Here is a 17781-nt window from a genome sequence, read left to right as displayed (position 1 = left end):
ACACTAACCAAAAGTGAACTGGGGAGGAAAGGGTTTATTTGGCTTATGGGTTACAGTCTGTCATCAAGGGAAGCCAAGGCAGGAACTCAAAGGAGGAGCTTGAAGCAGAAACCAAAGCAGAGACCATGGAGACATGCTGCTTACCGGCTCTGTGGTGATATATTGTGTACCCCAATATATTGTGTACCCTAATAAACTTATCTGGGGATCAGAGGACAGAGCCAGCCATTAGACTAGACATAGAGGCCACACAGTGGTGGCACACACCCTTAATCCTATCACTCGGGAGACAGAGATCAGTCTGGATCAAGGCCATACTGGAAACAGCCAGGCATGGTGGCACATGCCTTTAATCCCAGCACTTGAGATCTCAGCCTTTGCTACCAAGTATTTGGGAAGCACACACACTTTTAATTCCAGCACTAGGAAGGAAGGAAGATGGCAGGGCACATAAAGGTATATAAGGCGTGAGTAAACAGGAAGTCTTGCTCTTGGAGGCTGAGGAGTTAGTAAGGTGAGGTTGGCTGTGGCTTGTTCTGTTTCTCTGATCTTTCAGCTTTCGCCCCAATATCTGGCTCCGGTTTTTTTTTTTATTATTATTAATAAGACCATTTAGCAATCTGTGTTACACAGCTTGCTCCCTATCACTTACTCACTTCCTTTCTTATACAATCCAGGACCATCTGCCCAGAGTGGCACCACTCAGTAGGCTGGGCCTTCCCACATCAACCGTTAATCAAGACAATCCCTGGTAGACATGCCCACAGGCCAATCTGAAGGAGGCAATTCTTTTTTATTTTTTATTTTTTATTTCAGGGCTGAGGACCGAACCCAGGGCCTTGTGCTTGCTAGGCAAGCGCTCTACCACTGAGCTAAATCCCCAAACCCCGGCAATTCTTAAATTGAAGTTCCTCTTCCCAGATAACTTTAATGGACTTCACATTGATTTAAAAAAAACAACCAGCACACTTTGATAATCAAGAAGTATAGTATTAGCATAAAAATAGACACCTCTATCAGTGGAAGAGGATCAAGAGTAAAAATAAACCTGGAGATCCACAGTCAGCTTCTTTTGGAAAAAGGAACCAGCACAATTTTAATGAAGGAAGAATACCCTATATAAGTGGTACAACTGGATATCCACACACAAGAATAAAACAGGACCTTACCCCATCCACTACAATAATTAACTCAAGATCTTAGGGTGTGGCCCAGTGGTAGAGCACTTATCTAACATGTTCAATGCCTTGGGTTCAACATCCAGCACTGAGAAAAATTAACTCATAATAGATCAAAAGACTAACTAATAGATAAGAATATAAAACCCTTAAACGTTAAGAATGTGAGCTCAAGTTAGGCAATGAGAGAAAGCAGCCTGGGGAGCTGACTCGGTAGACAGCACCTGCCACGCAGCAGGAGGACCTGTTTGATCCTCAGAACTTATATTAAGTAGCTGGGCATGGCAGTGCACGCTTACAACCCCAAGGCTGGGCTCAGGACAGAGGCAGGTGAGTCCCTAGGGCTCTCCAGCCTAGTGAGCTCCAGGTTCAGTGAGAGATCTGTCACAAACAGTAAAGGTGGAGTGGCTGAAGAAAGACACCTGGCACCAACTTCTGGCTTGTGCGCGTGCGCACGCGCACACACACACACACACACACACACACACACACACACACACACACACACACACACACGATGGCATTAAAACAGGACAGCAATCACAGGGAGGTGAGAACTCCTGCAGCCCTGGCATGTGGCAGCTTCTGCACCCCTCAGTATCTGGCAGCAGTGAACAGGAGCAGCACAGGCAGAAAGAACAGCAAACAGCAGCCCCTGGTGTTGACACTCCACAGGCCTTGGGTCTCAGGGTCTGTTAGTTCCTGTTCCCATGGCTGCGACAAATACCTAACAAAAACAAGTTAAGGAAGGGGTTTACTTTGTCTCCCAGTTCAAGGGAACAGTCAGTCATGGTGGCGGGCCCAGGAGACAGCTGTTTACTTTGCAGCTGCAGTCAGAAGTAGAGGTCGAGCAATGCTGGGTGCCCAGCGTTTTCCTTTGTCTTCTAGTCCAGGATCCCAGCCCACCTGACGGCGCCACATGTTTGGAGTGGGTCTTCCCACCTCAATTCCCCTAATCTAGAAACTTCTTCATAGACAAGCCCATGGGTGTGTCTCCTTGGTGATTTTAGTTTTGGTTGTGAGCCTAGCCTTTAACAGCTGAGCCATCTCTCCAGCCCTCCTAGGTGATTTTAGATCCTCTCAAATTCATGATCAATACTAAGCATGCAGTGGTTGTAGTGTCAACTTGCCTCAAATTATATTCACCCCCAAGTGTGGCACATCTGGTATGGGCCTGGATCTAACAGGGGGTGTGGCTGGCGACAGAGGATCACTCACCTTTTGCTGGCTTGACCTCCTCTCCTGCCACCAGCCTTCTTTACCCAGCTGCCGCCGATTCCTTTGCCGGCACGAGAACCAGGGCTTCCAGGCTTCCATCCCTAAGAACCAGGACTCTTCCATATTTTTGGCTCAAGACTGGGTGCTGAGGCACTGAGCCTCGTGGACCAACCAGTTCGCAGACTCTCAGGTGAGAAATATTAAAACCTCTCAGGTTGTTAACATTTCAAAGTAAGCTAGCTTAGTAAATTTCCATCAGTTCTGGTCCTCTAGAGAGTCCTGACTTATACAGAGCTTAAATTACACTTTTTTTGTTTGTTTGTTTGTTTTTTTGAGACAGGGTTTGTATGTGTAGTTTTGGTGCCTGTCCTGGATCTCACTCTGTAGACCAATCTGGCCTTGAACTCACAGAGATCCCCTGGCTCTGCCTCCCGAGTGCTGGGATTAAAGGTGTGCGCCACTGTCACCCAGCCCAAATTCCACTTTTTTAATAATACAAAAAGGAAAGCCCTGACATGAAATTATGAGACAAGGAACCTCCAAAGATGCCACTGAGTCTGTTTCCTGTTGGCTGTTTACTGCTGGGCATGAGGCCTACCCTTAAGAGGAGTTTGTTTCCCCCGAAAGACTCCTTTGGAGAAAACTACATTTTCATTTGCAAGTGGCTATCAGTTGGAGATTGCCTCTGGGTGAGGATGGGAACATGCGTCCACTTCTCCTTTCAGCTCCAGGGCCCTCCAAATTCCACTCTTTAATTTATCAGGTAGAACAAAGACAAACGTGCCTTAAGTGGTATACTTTTTATATACAGGAATGATCCACTCTCAGCAAGTCTGAAACAAACAAACAAACAAACAAACACCGTCTTTCTGTCCTCTTTAAAGCCTGGGCACCCCATGAAGGCAGAGTTGAACCCTAATGCTGACTGTTTTTCAGCACAGTCCGGCAACAGGTATTGCATTTAGATCAACACTAGCAAAGTACATAGACTTGGAGAGGAACTATCACACTGAGAAGTCTTTCTTTCAACCCTAATCTAGGCAGCCAGCTTCAACGAGTCAACATGGTAGGCGTCACTTCCTAAAGCGTTTGAAAAGTGGGTGCACGTGCTTTGTGGAAGCCTTGCTTCGGGAGGAGTGGTATTCCATGTACACAGTGTCATCTGCCCCAGACATAGAACTCATGGTGCCAAAGCGTCGGGATGCCTGTGGGGGAGAGGAAGAAGCCAGGCTGAGGTTAATCTCCAAAGGAACGACCCTCTTACAACATTCATAATCAAATTCTGTAGTGTGTGTGTGTGTGTGTGTGTGTGTTTACACACATGTGTGGTGCTAGCAATTGAACCCAGTGCACTGTGCATGCTAGGCAAGTACTCTACCACCAAGCTGAACCCCCAGGCATTGTTTTTCAAATAACACTCTCTGGGCTGGTGAGTTGGATAAACGCATTTGCAGTGCAAACAGGGCAACTTGAGTTTGATCCCCAGAACCTATAAAGAGGCACAAGAAGAGAAAAGACTCCAAAAGTTGTCCTCTGACTTCCATAAATGTGCCCCCTACACATACAAACACACACACACTTGTGCATGCAGATACACATAATAAATTTTAAAATATCCTTCTGACCACTTTCTGTGTCTTAGGCACTGTGTATATACTACCTCCCCTGACCCTCACAATTATAACCTTAACCTACACAGCAGGAAACTGAGGCCCAAGAGCTTCACTTGGGCCAGCTCCAGCTCATAAGAAAAACGGGACTAGAACACTGCCGGCACTCTGATGTGACAGAACACTACAATGGCTCCCTTAATGACAACTGCTCAACAGCACCTATTCTTTCCTTTCTTTGTGGTTCTGAGGCCAAAAATCAGGGCCCGACACTGCACACGCCAGGCAGACATTTTGTTACCAGGCAACATCCTTAGTCCCTGCACAGAATCTTAAGAGTTAGGATGGACTGGGGCTGGAGAGATAGTTCAGCAGTTAAGAGCACTGGCTGCTCTTTCAGACTAGGGTTTGAATCCCAGCACCCACCGGAAGCTCACAACTGTCTGTAACTCCCGTTCCAAGGGATCCGATGCCTTCTTCTGGCCTCCGTGGGCAGCAGGCACACATGTGGTATACAGACACACATGCAGGCAAATATCCATACACATAAAATAAATAATTAAAAAGAAAGGTAGGGTGGGAGTCCCTTAAAATCTCCTAAGACTTGATGCAAGGATTTGAACCAATGGGAAAGCCAGGAAATCCTGGCTTGACTCAGCTCCAAAGCCATGGACAAGTTTTGAGTGTCTGTAAAATGGGGATGACCAAATCTGCTCCAAAGATGGAGCATCAACAGAGCTCTCTCACTGAGGTGGAAAGCATGGTGAGCCAGCTAACCCCAAACCAACAGACACAGCATTTATTAGCTCTTTGGGCCCCAATATTACCAGCTTGTCATATGGACAGACAGGATCCCAGTTACTGTTGTAGTAATCCCCTCTGTCTGGTGATATATTTACAAGGCACCCACATTAAAAATAATGGGGGTGTTTCTGCAGAATTTTCAGTTTCCCCCCAATCCTACTTGCTCACATGCTCACAGATTTGTATATATATGTGTGTGTGCGCATGTGTGCAAGTGCGAGCACATCATATATGTACACATGTGCCTACGTATAGTGGGCGTCCTACAGAAAGACCCCTCTCTCTTCACTCACCTGGCTGGATCTAGAGCCAAACTCCCCAGCCACCACCTCTTCCTCTGCGTCCAGATCAGTGGCTGCCAGGACCTTCTGCAGGAGCTGCTGCTGCTCCTCTTTGGTGGAGAATGCCAGCTCTTCCTCCTCCATGCCAGCTAGCTTTGTGATCACCTACAAGAGCAATGGCAGACACAGGCTCTTCTCACCTCCAAATCCCCACTGCACCTGCTCCTGGGCACCTCTTCCCACCTCCACTGGTCCAACCAGAGCTTCACTACTGGTTCAAGACAGAGATTAGGGCACTCCCGATGGGGCACATCAGAAGAGGAGCCTTTGTGTTATAAAACAATCCTTGTATTTTCCCATCCTGCACCAGGAGGGAAGGAAAACATGGAAAGGACACCCAAGGACACTCCACCCCATGACCTGGCGTCCTGGGCTTCTAGCAAGAAGTACTTTATTCATACAAGATGTCAAGAATTCATTGACCAGGGGCTAGAGAGGGCTCAGTAGACAAGACCACTGGCTGCTCTTCCAGAGGACCTGGATTCAGTCCCCAGAACTCACATCGTGGCTCACAACCATCTATAACTCCATTCCAGGGAACCCCAAACCCTCTCTGGTCTTTGTGGGCACTAGGCATACATGTGGTACACAGACACACATGCAAGCAAAACATTCATAGTGAAAATTTAAATATAATTGACCAGATTTTTCTCTCAGAAGCAAAATGTCCTAGTCTCATGATAAAATACCCTGACCAAAAGCAACTTTGGGGGAGGGTGGGTTTATCTGACTTACACTTCCAGGCTACAGTCCATTACTGAGGGAAGTCGAGGCAGAACTCAGGGTAGGAACCTAAAGGCTGGCCTACTTGCGTTAACTCTGACCAAAGAACTCACTTCACAGCTAAAGAAGTGTGGCAGGACTGCTCTGCTGAAGGCTAACAATGGAACTATCACCCAGGCTTAAAGAGACCAGTGGAATATATTTGAATGGTGGCTGTTTCTGTCCTATTTTAAGAGCACGCAGACACATACACTAAGCAGATATTGGTTCGTTCTCTCTCTCTCTCTCTCTCTCTCTCTCTCTCTCTCTCTCTCTCTCTCTCTCTTCCTTCCTTTCTTTCTTTCTCATGTAATATATCATGAACTGAGATAACAGCAGTGGTTAAAGAGCTGTAAATTTGTATCATCACATTTGTCATGAATCACTGAAAAAACTCAACATTCCTAAAGGGACTGCTGCCTCAAAATAAATAAATAAATAAATAAATAAATAAATAAAAAACCACTCTGTGTGTGTGTATGTATGTGTGTGTGTGTGTGTGTGTGTGTGTGTGGTCATACATGGACAGCTGATCGTTTTAGGTGGAGTTACTCCTCTGGAACTTAAGCATGGCATAAGGAGGTGTGATTGGGTGTCAAGCTGACACAGGGTGGACCGGTTATGGCTAGTCTTGGTTGTCAACTTGCCTAGATCTGGATCACCTAAAAGGCAAGCTGCTGGGCACTCCAGGGAAGGACTCTCTTGACCTAAGATTATGTGAAGCTGGAAGACCTACACTACACCCAGACGACCCGGTACCTGCCGGTGGCAGCTCAGATCAAAGGGCATGCGAAAGGGAAACTGCTTTTTGCCCTCACTCTCACTGGCAAGTTCACCTACCCTGTTTCTGCAGTCAGTATTAAATAACCTATGCAGGACTCCAGCACAGACTGCAAACCAGCACTTTCCAGGAATCCTGCAGGCCATGCAGACCAGATTGAGACTGCTGAGATACCCCGCCTCGTCTCTAGTGTGAGGCCGTCATGACTGGACTACCCAGACCACACTGAGCAAACTACTCTAATGAGTGTCCTTCTGGTAAACACATTTATTACATCAGCTCCATTCATTTACAGAACTCTAACACAGGGACCCATGTATAGTTCTTTTACAAATTAAGAACCTCGAACTTGGCATCCTGATGACATACTATTGGTAGGCCACAGTAGGAGTTTTCTTCTCTGCTTCTAAAACTATTCCATTCCTCCCTCAGAACAGAACCTCGGATCAGGCCTCTCCAGCTAAGGAACACATCTCCAAGCCACCTGGAGGGCCACCCCCAAGAAGAACCTCAGGATTCAGACTCTCAGTGACTACAAAGCTTCGGCACCTCAGAACTGCCAGGCTGGCAGTGTTACCCCAGCAATTTACAGAGACAAAAGAGCATGCGGCCTGCCTGAGTGCTGCCCTAGGCTGGTGCCCCGACTTTTGTCAGAGCCTAACCAGAGGTAAACAAATACATACCTTAAAGCTGTAACCTTGATCCACTAAGAATCTCTGTCGCTTGGTAGAATAAGCCATTTCCTGTGTGTCCTGGGACACCAGTGAGTAGAAAAAGGCATTGTACTCCTCTGCGACCATCCCTACAGGAAAAGGTGAGAAAAGGCAAGGAAAACCCACAGTAGTCACCGAAACACCAGGGTCCCAACCAGAAACACGCACTGCAGTGAGCAAGCTCCTCATCCTGTGTGTAACACACACACGCACACACACCCCCCGACTGCATGGGATCGCATCAACATTAACACTCCGTCTGCTCTGAAGAGCACGATCAAGTGACCTTGTCCTAGCATGTCAAAGGGGGCTTGGGTCTGGTCCCCAGCATCACAAACATAAACAGAACAAACTTAAAAAGAAACAAGGAGGACGAGCAGGATGGTTAAGCAGATGCCAAGCCTGGTAATCTGAGTTTGATCCTGGGAATCTGTTAAGACACCATGAAAAGGCTGCAGTGACAGTCTACAAAGGAAAGCAAGCAGGTAAGTTCCTCTTAGGAATAAGGTTTGGAGCTGGGCGATGGTGGCGCACGCACGCCTTTAATCCCTACACTAGGGAGGCAGAGCCAGGCAAATCTCTGTGACTTTGAGGTCAGCCTGGTCTACAGAGCAAGATCCAGGACAGGCTCCAAAGCTACACAGAGAAACCCTGTCTCGAAAAAAAAAAAAAAAAAAAAGAAAAAGGAATAAGGTTTGGTATAATGAGAGCCTCAAGGCCATGACTGAGTGTCAAGGTGTGCAGGGACCATGGAGTTGGCTTGGCCTAGCTGCCTTGAGAGGCATGTATCTAGGTTTTTCAGGTTAGAGTCCATGACTCCTGGGACACAGTGTGCCTTCCAGTTCCTGAGACACCACATAGTCCCTCAGGCAGTGAAGCGTTCAGGCCGCCTTGTGTTTCTCTGTATGTTCCCTTATTAGTCAACGAAGCCTGGAAACTTGACAGGACAATTGGTCTTAGACATTAATCTTGTGTACCCCGTACGGCTCGCAAACGGCACTGTATCCTGGCAACTACAACTGTATTGATCTTGGCAATTGGCGCTGTATTCTGATTCTGATAAAGGTATAAACAGTCTGACTGCTCTCAAAAAAATGTCCCAGGCTTGGTGGTGCTGTGGCCCCTCCAACCGGGCCGTATCAGGTGACCTTGGAGTGGTGAGTAAGCCCGGGCACTTACACAGGTGGAGGAAAGCATTCAGAGAGAAACGCTACAGTACGTACACAGTGATAGAAACAGGAGGCCTTAGAGGGAGGAGAGGCCTGCTCCCTTACAGCCGGAGAAGAACTTCAGGGAGGGTGGGAATCAGAGGTGGACAGCTGTCATGGAGGGAGCAGCAGTGTGGAGGGAGGCCACAGGGGCCTCTTCAGAGAGCAGTGTTCATCTCCAGATTTTATTTCTGATTCAGTGTGTGTGTTTGCGTGTCTCTGTTGAGTGTATACCATGTGTGCGCACCTAAAGAGACTAGAAGAGGGTGTTACGACCCAGTGAATTTGAAGTTACTGGTAAAAACTGCCATTCAAGCTGGGCATGCCTTAATCCCAGCACTCAGGAGGCAGAGGCAGGAGGATCTCTGAGTTTGAGGCCAGCCTGGTCTACAAAATGAGTACCAGGGCTGCTAGGGCTACACAGAGAAACTTTGTCTTGAAAAAAATCACACACACACGCACGCACGCACGCACGCACGCACCATTCAAAGACCATGGAGAACATGGATCCCTGTGGCATGAGAAGTAATGAAGACTGTAGGCTCTAAGCCCTGCTTTGGGCCCTTCCCCTCAATGGCTCCCCAGCTCTGAAGCAAGGCACACTGTGGTTAGACACGCCAGCAGCCCACCTCCACTCTTCCTAACCTATGTGGTAAGAGGCCGTCGGCCAGCCTGTGGAAGCAGAGGAAAGGTGGCCTTACCTTTTTTGGCTCGGAGTACCCGCCCCAGTCTCTGGGCTTCCTGCCGTCTGGAGCCACCATGGGAGGAGATCTGAATGAGGACATTTGCTTCGGGCAGATCGAAGGATGTATCACCGACCTACAGAAACAAAGCAGCTAGGAGTTTGGGAGTTTTTATGTAGGGAACGGTAAGAACAACAACAAAACTATCAACTAGTCCAGAATCTAAATTTTTAACTTTCTGTGGTTCTAGGGGTGGAATCAGGGCTTCAGGCATGCTAAGTATGTGCTCTCCCACTAAACTACCTCCCTATTCATCCCTAGGTGGAGATAGTAGAGGGAAATATCCCTCTTCTTCTTGTCATGGTCCTGCCACTACAGGCAGTGGGGACACACTGGACCTCAGAATGACCCCAGAACCTAGGCACAACTCATTTCTCCTTGCCACAGAAATGGGTCTGTACAAAGCCCATCTTACTTGATGACCAGGACACCTGCAGCAGCACAGGTGGACAGTGCACACAGGGAAAGGCACTACCCCCAAGACCTCACTAGAGCCACTCCTCAGCTGGGGGTCTCAGCCGCAAACCCAGTCGCAACCACCAGACTGTAAAGACTCAGGTCTTAAGACTTGAGCTCCAGCTTCACCTCACTCTTCTTCTCACAGCTTCTTAGGGCTATGGTGTCTGAGGTGACCCTGCAGGTGACGGTGCTTGCCTCCAGGCCCAAAGACCTAATCTCAATCCCCGGGACCCATGAAGTAAAAGGAAAGAACCAATTCCCGCAAGTTGTCCTCTGGCCTCCACACATACAACATGGCACACTTGTGTCAGCCCTCTCCCAAACAAACAAACAAGCAAATAAATGTAACTAAACAATTTTAAGGGTTTCTGAATGTTTAATCAAATGCATAATCTCACTACAGCCTTGGTTCCAAATGCACAACACATACACTTCACCCTCGCAACACAAACAAACGCTGCTTAAAATATCTCAATTCCACAGACAAACTTTTCTGCTCTTATATAATGGTTTAATTATGGAAAACAAAGTCTTTTCCTAAAATCATTCCTAAGCATGTGAGTATTGAATTAGTATATCTTTGTATTATATTGTGTTAGAATGTTTAATTTTAAAACTGCTGCTTCAACAGTTAACTCTTGAGTTTCATTTTTTAAAAATCATTCAATAAATTTGGTCTTGAGCTTAGGATAGAATTTCCAACAATTTCTGGAATGGTCCCAAGCATACAACTGTTATTTTGACTGATGTATTTATGCGAGACTGCATTCTCAGCATTGACAATTATGTAAAAAAAAAAAAAATCATCAATGCTGACAATGCTCTACGTATACAGTAGGATCCTCTATAGCCTGTGGTATCAGCTGAGAGTTAATTCTTTAGTAAAAGCAGCAAGCAAGTCCATCATCACACTGATGGGAGAACTCCCTTCCATCTTTCACAAACGTCTCCACCTCCACAGCTGGTCCTTGCTGCTACAGAGACAGGTCATTACGTGCTGTCAGTCTGTAAGGAGACTCACCAGGTACCCAGTGACAGAAGAGGGACTGGTTGTCAGACTCTGAACACAGGAGCCAGCTAACTGATACAATGGATACAGCTCCCGAGCCCTAGCAACTGTACCCGCCCACAACTCCCCGGAATCAGGGACAGCTCGGCTGTAGGCTTGTGCTGGAAACCTTCTTCCAGGACTCCCACTCTGCCTTGTGGGCTTCAGTTCTCCTCAGAGCTCCCGCCATGCTGCTGCTGTCTACCTAGGGAGGGAACTCTCCTAACAAACATCTAACTCAAAATAACATCCACTTCAGTGCCCTGCTGAACCCCAAGCCCCAGACCTTTCACACACATAAAAATTTCTTGGGTGAAGGGATCAAGAGTGAAAAAAGGTTAAAAAGACTTGTTTTAAACCACTGGGTCAGGCAGTGATGGTATACTCCTTTAATCCCATCACTCCAGAGGTAGGCAGATCTCTGAGTTCAAGGCCAATTTGGTCTACAGAGTGAGTCCTGGACAGCCAGGGCTACAAAGAGAAACCCTGTCTCAAAGAACAAAATAAATCAATAAATAAACATATAAATAAATAAATAAAAATAAAGCTGGGCGGTGGTGGGACACATCTTTAATCCCAGTACTTGGGAGGCAAAGGCAAGCAGATCCTCATGAATTCGAGGACAGCCTAGTCTACAGAGTGAGTTCCAAGACAACCAGAGAAACACAGAGAAACCCTGCTGTGGGATGTTCTGTATGGCAAATGTGTTGCTAATTAGTCAATAAATAAAACGCTGATTGGCCATTGGCTAGGCAGGAAGTGTAGGCGGGGCAAAGAGGAGAATAAAGCTGGGAAGTGGAAGGCTGAGTCAGAGAGACACTGCCAGCTGCCATGATGAGAAACAGCATGTGAAGGTGCCGGTAAGCCACGAGCCATGTGGCAAGGCATAGATTTATAGAAATGGATTAATTTAAGCTGTAAGAACAGTTAGCAAGAAGCCTGCCATGGCCATACAGTTTGTAACCAATACAAGTCTCTGTGTTTACTTGGTTGGGTCTGAGTGGCTGTGGGACTGGCAGGTGAGAGAGATTTGTCCTGACTGTGGGCCAGGCAGGAAAACTCAAGCTACAAAACCCTATCTTGAAAAAAAGACAGACAGACAGACAGACAGACAGACAGAAAGAAAGAAAGAAAGAAAGAAAGAAAGAAAGAAAGAAAGAAAGGGAGAAAACCAGAACAGAATAAAATAAACAAACAGAAAAACAAAACAAAACCCACTGGGTCATATGTTAGCAGTGATGCCATGCTAAAGCTTGGCCTACCAAGTCCATTATGGCACTGGCCACCCACCATCAAAGCACATCAGGCACCAGGACAGAAGCTTCCCGAACACCAGTTCCAAAAAGGAAGCTTCATCCAAATACCTACTTTTTTCAGAGCAGGAAACCCACATTACTGCCTTCTATAAAGGAAATAAAATTTAAATCTCTACTTTCCAGGGAGGTGGGACAAACCTGAGGAGCAAAAAGCCCTTACAGACAACCTGCAAGGCACAAGAACCCTAAGTTACTTCTCACACTACCCAGACCTGCCACTCCCTAACCCTGGGCCTGGGCCAGGAGTGTGAGCATGCACAGGAGGCCTTCAGCATATATGAACCATGTCTAGGAGCTCAGTGCACCTCCTAGGCCCTCAGGAGAGGGAGGCACTGCACCGCCAGCCTGCGACACGTACCTTGGAGATGAAGATGGTGTTGATTTTGGGGTTGTGCTTGAAGTTCTGGAGGATCTGCATTCTTTCTCCCTGGGATGTGGGCCCGTAAATATAAGGTCTAGAGAAGAGCAAGGAGTTTTAGAGACATTACACAATCACACATGGGGATTAGAAACTACCTTTGCTACAAAGCACTGACTTCTCACGTGGGCCCACAAGGTAACTAAAGCAGGGTGCAAGCTTGGCATCTTTGCCTACATTGTGTGTCTGTGTCCTTTTCTTAGGGATGAACGCCTGCTTGACTCTGCAGAGACGTATGTGGTGGTTTGAATGAGAATGGCCCCGTAGGTGCACATGTTTGAATACTTGGTCCCCAGTTGGTGGAACTGTTTGGGAAGGATTGGGAAATGTGTCCTTGTCAAAGGAGGTATGTCACTAGGATGGGCTGTTAAGTTTCTGAAGACTCCTGTCATTCCCAATGCTCTTTCTGCCTCCTACTGGATGGGAGCTCTCAGCTCCTCCTGCTGCCATGCCTCCCGCTCCGCCATCATGAACTCTAACTCTCTGAGTCATTATCCAAATTAAACACTCCTGTTTAGAAGTGGCCTTGGCCATGGCATCTTTTCACAGCAACAGAACAGTAACTAAGACAACATGACAGTGGTTTAGGAATGTCTGCCTCTCGGACCTGTCTCATCCTAGTGAAAGATGAAGGCACACTTGTCCACCCTGAATGTGATGGGTTTTGGTCTATCTTATTATATTTAATTTTGTCCTGTTTGGTTATTCTCTCAGAAGCCTGTTCTTTCCTAATGAGAGACAGAAAGGGAGTGCATCTGGAGAGGAAGGCAGGTCGGGAGGGACTAGGAGAAGTAGAAGGAGGGGAAACTGTAATCAAAATATATTCTATCAGAAAATTAACTTCAATAAATGAAGAAAACCTCGAAACAAAAGAAACAAAAACGATAACAAAAAAGGATGAAGTACAAGATATCACTGTCCTATACTCAGTCACCTTGGATTTGAGAAGGACAGACAACTCCTTCCACACATCATATGAGGACAATGGTCTACACTGGGAAGACTATAGATCCTAGAGCTGGTCAGCTTGTAGGAGCCAGATGTGACAGCTGTTAACCGCTTATCAGACCATCTTATAGGATCCCAGCTGACACAAGGATGATGGGCCATACCTCGGCCAGAACTGCTTCACTATGTGTACCTCCTAGCCCTTGTCTCAATGCATAAAACTCTTAGGTTGATGGACTCGGGGCCACTGGACCCTTCCTCCTGTTTCTCTTGTCAAAGCACATTGATGAAATAAACCTATGTCTGTTTTTCATCATTCCTTGCCTGTTAGGGCTGCTGAGGTCTGGCCTTTTGTCCTCAAAGTCCAGGTGCTAAAGCACATCTGATGAGCCCTGCCATGTCATCATGAAGAGCCGTGACTGAATGCTGCAGACCTTTCTCTCTCACCAACACCGCCCTCCCCAATCCTTCCCCCTGCAGTATAGGCCCAGGCTCACCGCTCTTCACAATTCCTTCTCTTGTTTCTTTCTTTCTTTCTGGTTGGTTTGGTTGTGTTTTGTTTTGTTTTAAGATAGGGCTTCATAGGTACTACAGGCTGGCCTCAAACTCATGATTCTCTTGCCTGTCTTCTGGGTACCAAGATAACTTGTGAGCATCATGGGTCCTGGCACTTACTGTTTTTCAGCTTTGATTTTTCCTGCTTCAGTGTCTGTGGCTCTAGGCAGAGTCCACAGCAAGCAGAATCCTTGATTCACAAGGCAGTGGGGGAACAACCAGGAAAACAGCCGCATCCTAACCACAAGCTGATTGCAGGCGAGGATGACAAACGCAGGCGCCCGCCCTCCAAGTGAGCAGAAAAGAGGAACCAGCCTGAGCGGCTTCTACTGGTCTCCTTAACACTTAGTTGAACATCTCCTTTGTTTTCAGCTTCCACCAGAGGGCAGGTAACCCTGCTGCCTACTTCCCACACAGATGGGAGCCAGGCCTCTGCGTTCTTTCTGATAATCCTGGTGGCCTGTTTCCGGGGCTTCTCAGTGACAGTAATGACTAGACAGGCACCAGGTACTCTGGACACACCACGGAACTGGATACTAAAACAATGCAAAAGGCAGACTGCAGGTTCCCAATTTACACACGGCAACTGAAGATCAGGAGCCCAAGAGAAGCCGTCCAAAGCCTGGGCCCACAGCACCACTGGTTCTTCTGTTCCAGGTGGCTCTACCAATGTCGTGTGTCGCACAGTATGCCTGCAATCAAATTTCTCATTGTGGGAGGCTGGGCAGGACCTGGGACAGCTGCACATTCAGATAGGTGGTCTTTGGACAGCCCAGATGTGAGCTGCTGTCCCTGGCACTATGAGAATCCAGGACCCTGCATAACGCTATCATTTCCTGCATACCATGCTAGGAAAAATGTTGGGAAGCCACACTCATCAGAACAGGTTTTAGGGGTTCCTTTTTAAAGGCCTCTATCCATCTGGAAAATAACTCATACAGTTGCAGGCCCTTGGATTAAGAGGCTTCTCCCATACAGGAAGTGGAGCAGAAGGTACTAATCCTCCATGAAGGGAACCTCACATTTGGTGAACACGAGAGATACCAGGCACAAGCATCCTCTGTGATAAGTGATGCAGGTCAATGTGACCAAGAGGAAAGAGGTTCAGAGTGGCAAATCACCTTCCTGAGGTCACACAGCTGGGAATTTGGCCTGTCAGACTCCAAAGACGATGGACCCTCCGCCCACTCCCACTGTCACACAGCCCATCACAGCATCCTGCAAGGCACTGCAATGAAGATGGGAAAAGCAGACACCTGGAGATCCTCTGCCACACACCAGGGATTCTACCACAAGCTACGAATAAAGCAAGACCCAGAGTCCACAGTATGATTTCAAAAGCAAGAAAATAAAACATGTTGGGAAGAAGACGTGAGATGGGGGAGATAAGAGAAGGGACTCGGAGAGTGAAGACGGGTTCCAGAGTGTGGTGGTTTGAAGAAAATGGGAGTGCCAAAGGGGGTGGCACTACAGGGAGGTGTGGCGTGGTTAGAGTAGGTGTGGTCTTGTTGGAGGAAGTGTGTCTCTGTGGAGGCGGGCTTTGAGGTCTCATACATACTCAAGATACCACCCAGTGTCTCAGACCGCTTCTTGTTGCCGGCAAGATGTAGGACTCTCAGCTACTTCTCCAGCACCATGTCTGCCTGCGTGCTGCCATGTCCCACCATGATGGTAATGGACTAAACCTCTGAACTATAAGCCAGCCCCAATTAAATGTTTTCCTTTATAAGAGTTGCAGTGGTCATGGTGTCTTTTCACAGCAATAGAAACCCCAACTAAGATACAAAGGGAGACAGGAAAGAGAGAGAAAATGGGAGAATTCAAAGAAAACAAACTTTCCCTCCTTCAAACTGCCAGGTCATGTGCCCCAACAAAAGCACTTTGAGACTGGGCAATGGAGGCTCCGATGCAAGAAATTGGCCATGGAGATTTAGAAGATGGTGTCTACAAAGCCCCGTGATGGCAGCAGGGACAGCTCTAGTCCTAGACAGGCCGGAGTAGAATGAGAGAATGATGTGCAGGAGTCAACAGGAAAAGAAAAAACAACTGAGAGGTCCCAGACACTACTGAGAGGGAGTTCATGCTTAAAAAAGGAATCTGGGGGAGAATTGAAATGTAGAAAACCAAAGCAACAAGGCAAGTAAAGTTCTCAGGAGAAACGAAATGTTCATAAAAGAAAATGCAATCACAGTATACTACAAAACTCTGCCTGGACAATGCTGGATGGTCAGAACAATGTAACCCCCAGCTCAGACTGTTATCAGGTTAGGAGGGAGGAGTAGAGAATGTCATATGTCAGAAAGCTAAACCTTAACTGCCACAGGAAGCTAACAGGCAATTTCTACAACGACAAACCAAAAGTTGTCACCAAGGTACCAGTTAAAAAGTAAACAAGTAAATAAACGAGAGTTGGAAGTGGTTCCTTCCAGGGAACTGGGTAGCAAACAGATACAAGAACTGCTCACCCATCACAACAGACTACAGCCCTGAAACAGGAGCTGAAACGAGCCTCTCTTCCCTCCAGTTGATTCCTTCAGGCATCTGGTCACAGTGATGAGAAATGCGAGCATACCTGGGACACTAGGCACTCCATCTTGCCCTACTAGCCCCGGGACCACACAATCTGGCCTCAACGCCAACCCCAGTTCTCACTTAGCCTGAAACGTGACTCACTGGCCTTTGGAGTCCAGTTCAGGTGGCCAAGCGCCTCTTTTCTACATCTTCTAGGCTCTGACCTGACTATATGCTTCTGTGTCTTGTCAGTTACTGGAACAAGGGGAGAGAACAGAGACCTTTAGATCCCAGAGACTTCTTGAGGGCTCACAGAGACAGGCACCTCCCACACTCTCAATGGCAAGAGGATTTCAACTCTTACTTGTTCAGCCGAATGGCATATTCCTTCAAGGCAAATACGTTGTCAGCAAAGACAATAATCTTGTCATTCCTCCGTTCATGGAACTTGATCAGAAACTGGCAGGCTCTGAATTTGTTGGGATTCATGGTGTACAGCAGGATTCGTTTCTTTGTTTTGATTGCCACATACTCCCGGTAGAACTCAGGAGACATCGGACACCAAACCTGAGGTGTAGTAAGAATAAGGAATAAGGGATCACTTTGCAAAACAAAACACCACACCATTAAGGACCTTGGATGCTCTTTCATTTAGCAGAACTAGCTTAGAAAAAACATTTCAAGTGCCAGTTGCTGAATGGCTCACAAGCAGAGGTGCTTGGGTTTGCAAAGGCCTAGTGAGCTGAGTTTGATTCTCGGACTCCACAAGGCAGAAAGGGAGAAACAATCTGAGAGTTGGCCTCACCCTTCACAGACACACTGAGGCATGTGTATGCCTACTCATACAGGCACGCATACAGGCACACAAAACACACACACATACACACGCACACACGCATGCCACAAGAATTTTTTTTTTAATTAAAAAACAAAACCAGTGGTAGGTGAGTTTTATCTCAATATAGTAGTCATCCTTCACCCATGACTTCAGTTTCATACAATCAAACGTGATCTGAAAAGACTAAATGGGAAAATCCACCAACTACACAACTCATGAAGTTTAACCTGCACACTATCTGATAATGAAATCCTATGCATACCCATCCTACTATGCCTAGGTTGTCAATCATCTCTTGCTCTAGCTTATCTGCACTGTACGTAATCCCTG

The 17781-nt window shown here is 47.0% G+C and overlaps 1 protein-coding gene across 2 annotated transcripts in view; it reads right to left on the bottom strand.

Moving 5' to 3' along the window:
* Positions 1-3181: 3181 nt before the first annotated feature.
* Ercc3 (ERCC excision repair 3, TFIIH core complex helicase subunit) overlaps positions 3182-17781 on the bottom strand; it is a 35625-nt gene continuing 21025 nt past the window's right edge. For both annotated transcript variants that reach the window (XM_052741790.1, XM_052741791.1), the window contains 6 exons: positions 16978-17180; positions 12540-12636; positions 9317-9434; positions 7378-7496; positions 5104-5256; positions 3182-3601 (listed from right to left, as the gene is read on the bottom strand). In XM_052741790.1, the coding sequence (XP_052597750.1) occupies positions 3470-3601; positions 5104-5256; positions 7378-7496; positions 9317-9434; positions 12540-12636; positions 16978-17180 (822 nt within the window). In that variant the 3' untranslated portion in view covers positions 3182-3469. The remainder of the gene's footprint in view (positions 3602-5103; positions 5257-7377; positions 7497-9316; positions 9435-12539; positions 12637-16977; positions 17181-17781) is intronic.

The sequence above is a fragment of the Peromyscus californicus genome, unplaced genomic scaffold (genome assembly GCF_007827085.1).
Source record: "Peromyscus californicus insignis strain IS unplaced genomic scaffold, ASM782708v3 Scaffold_17__1_contigs__length_78620276, whole genome shotgun sequence".
Lineage (NCBI taxonomy): Eukaryota > Metazoa > Chordata > Mammalia > Rodentia > Cricetidae > Peromyscus > Peromyscus californicus.
This window is presented reverse-complemented; position numbering and strand designations above follow the sequence as displayed.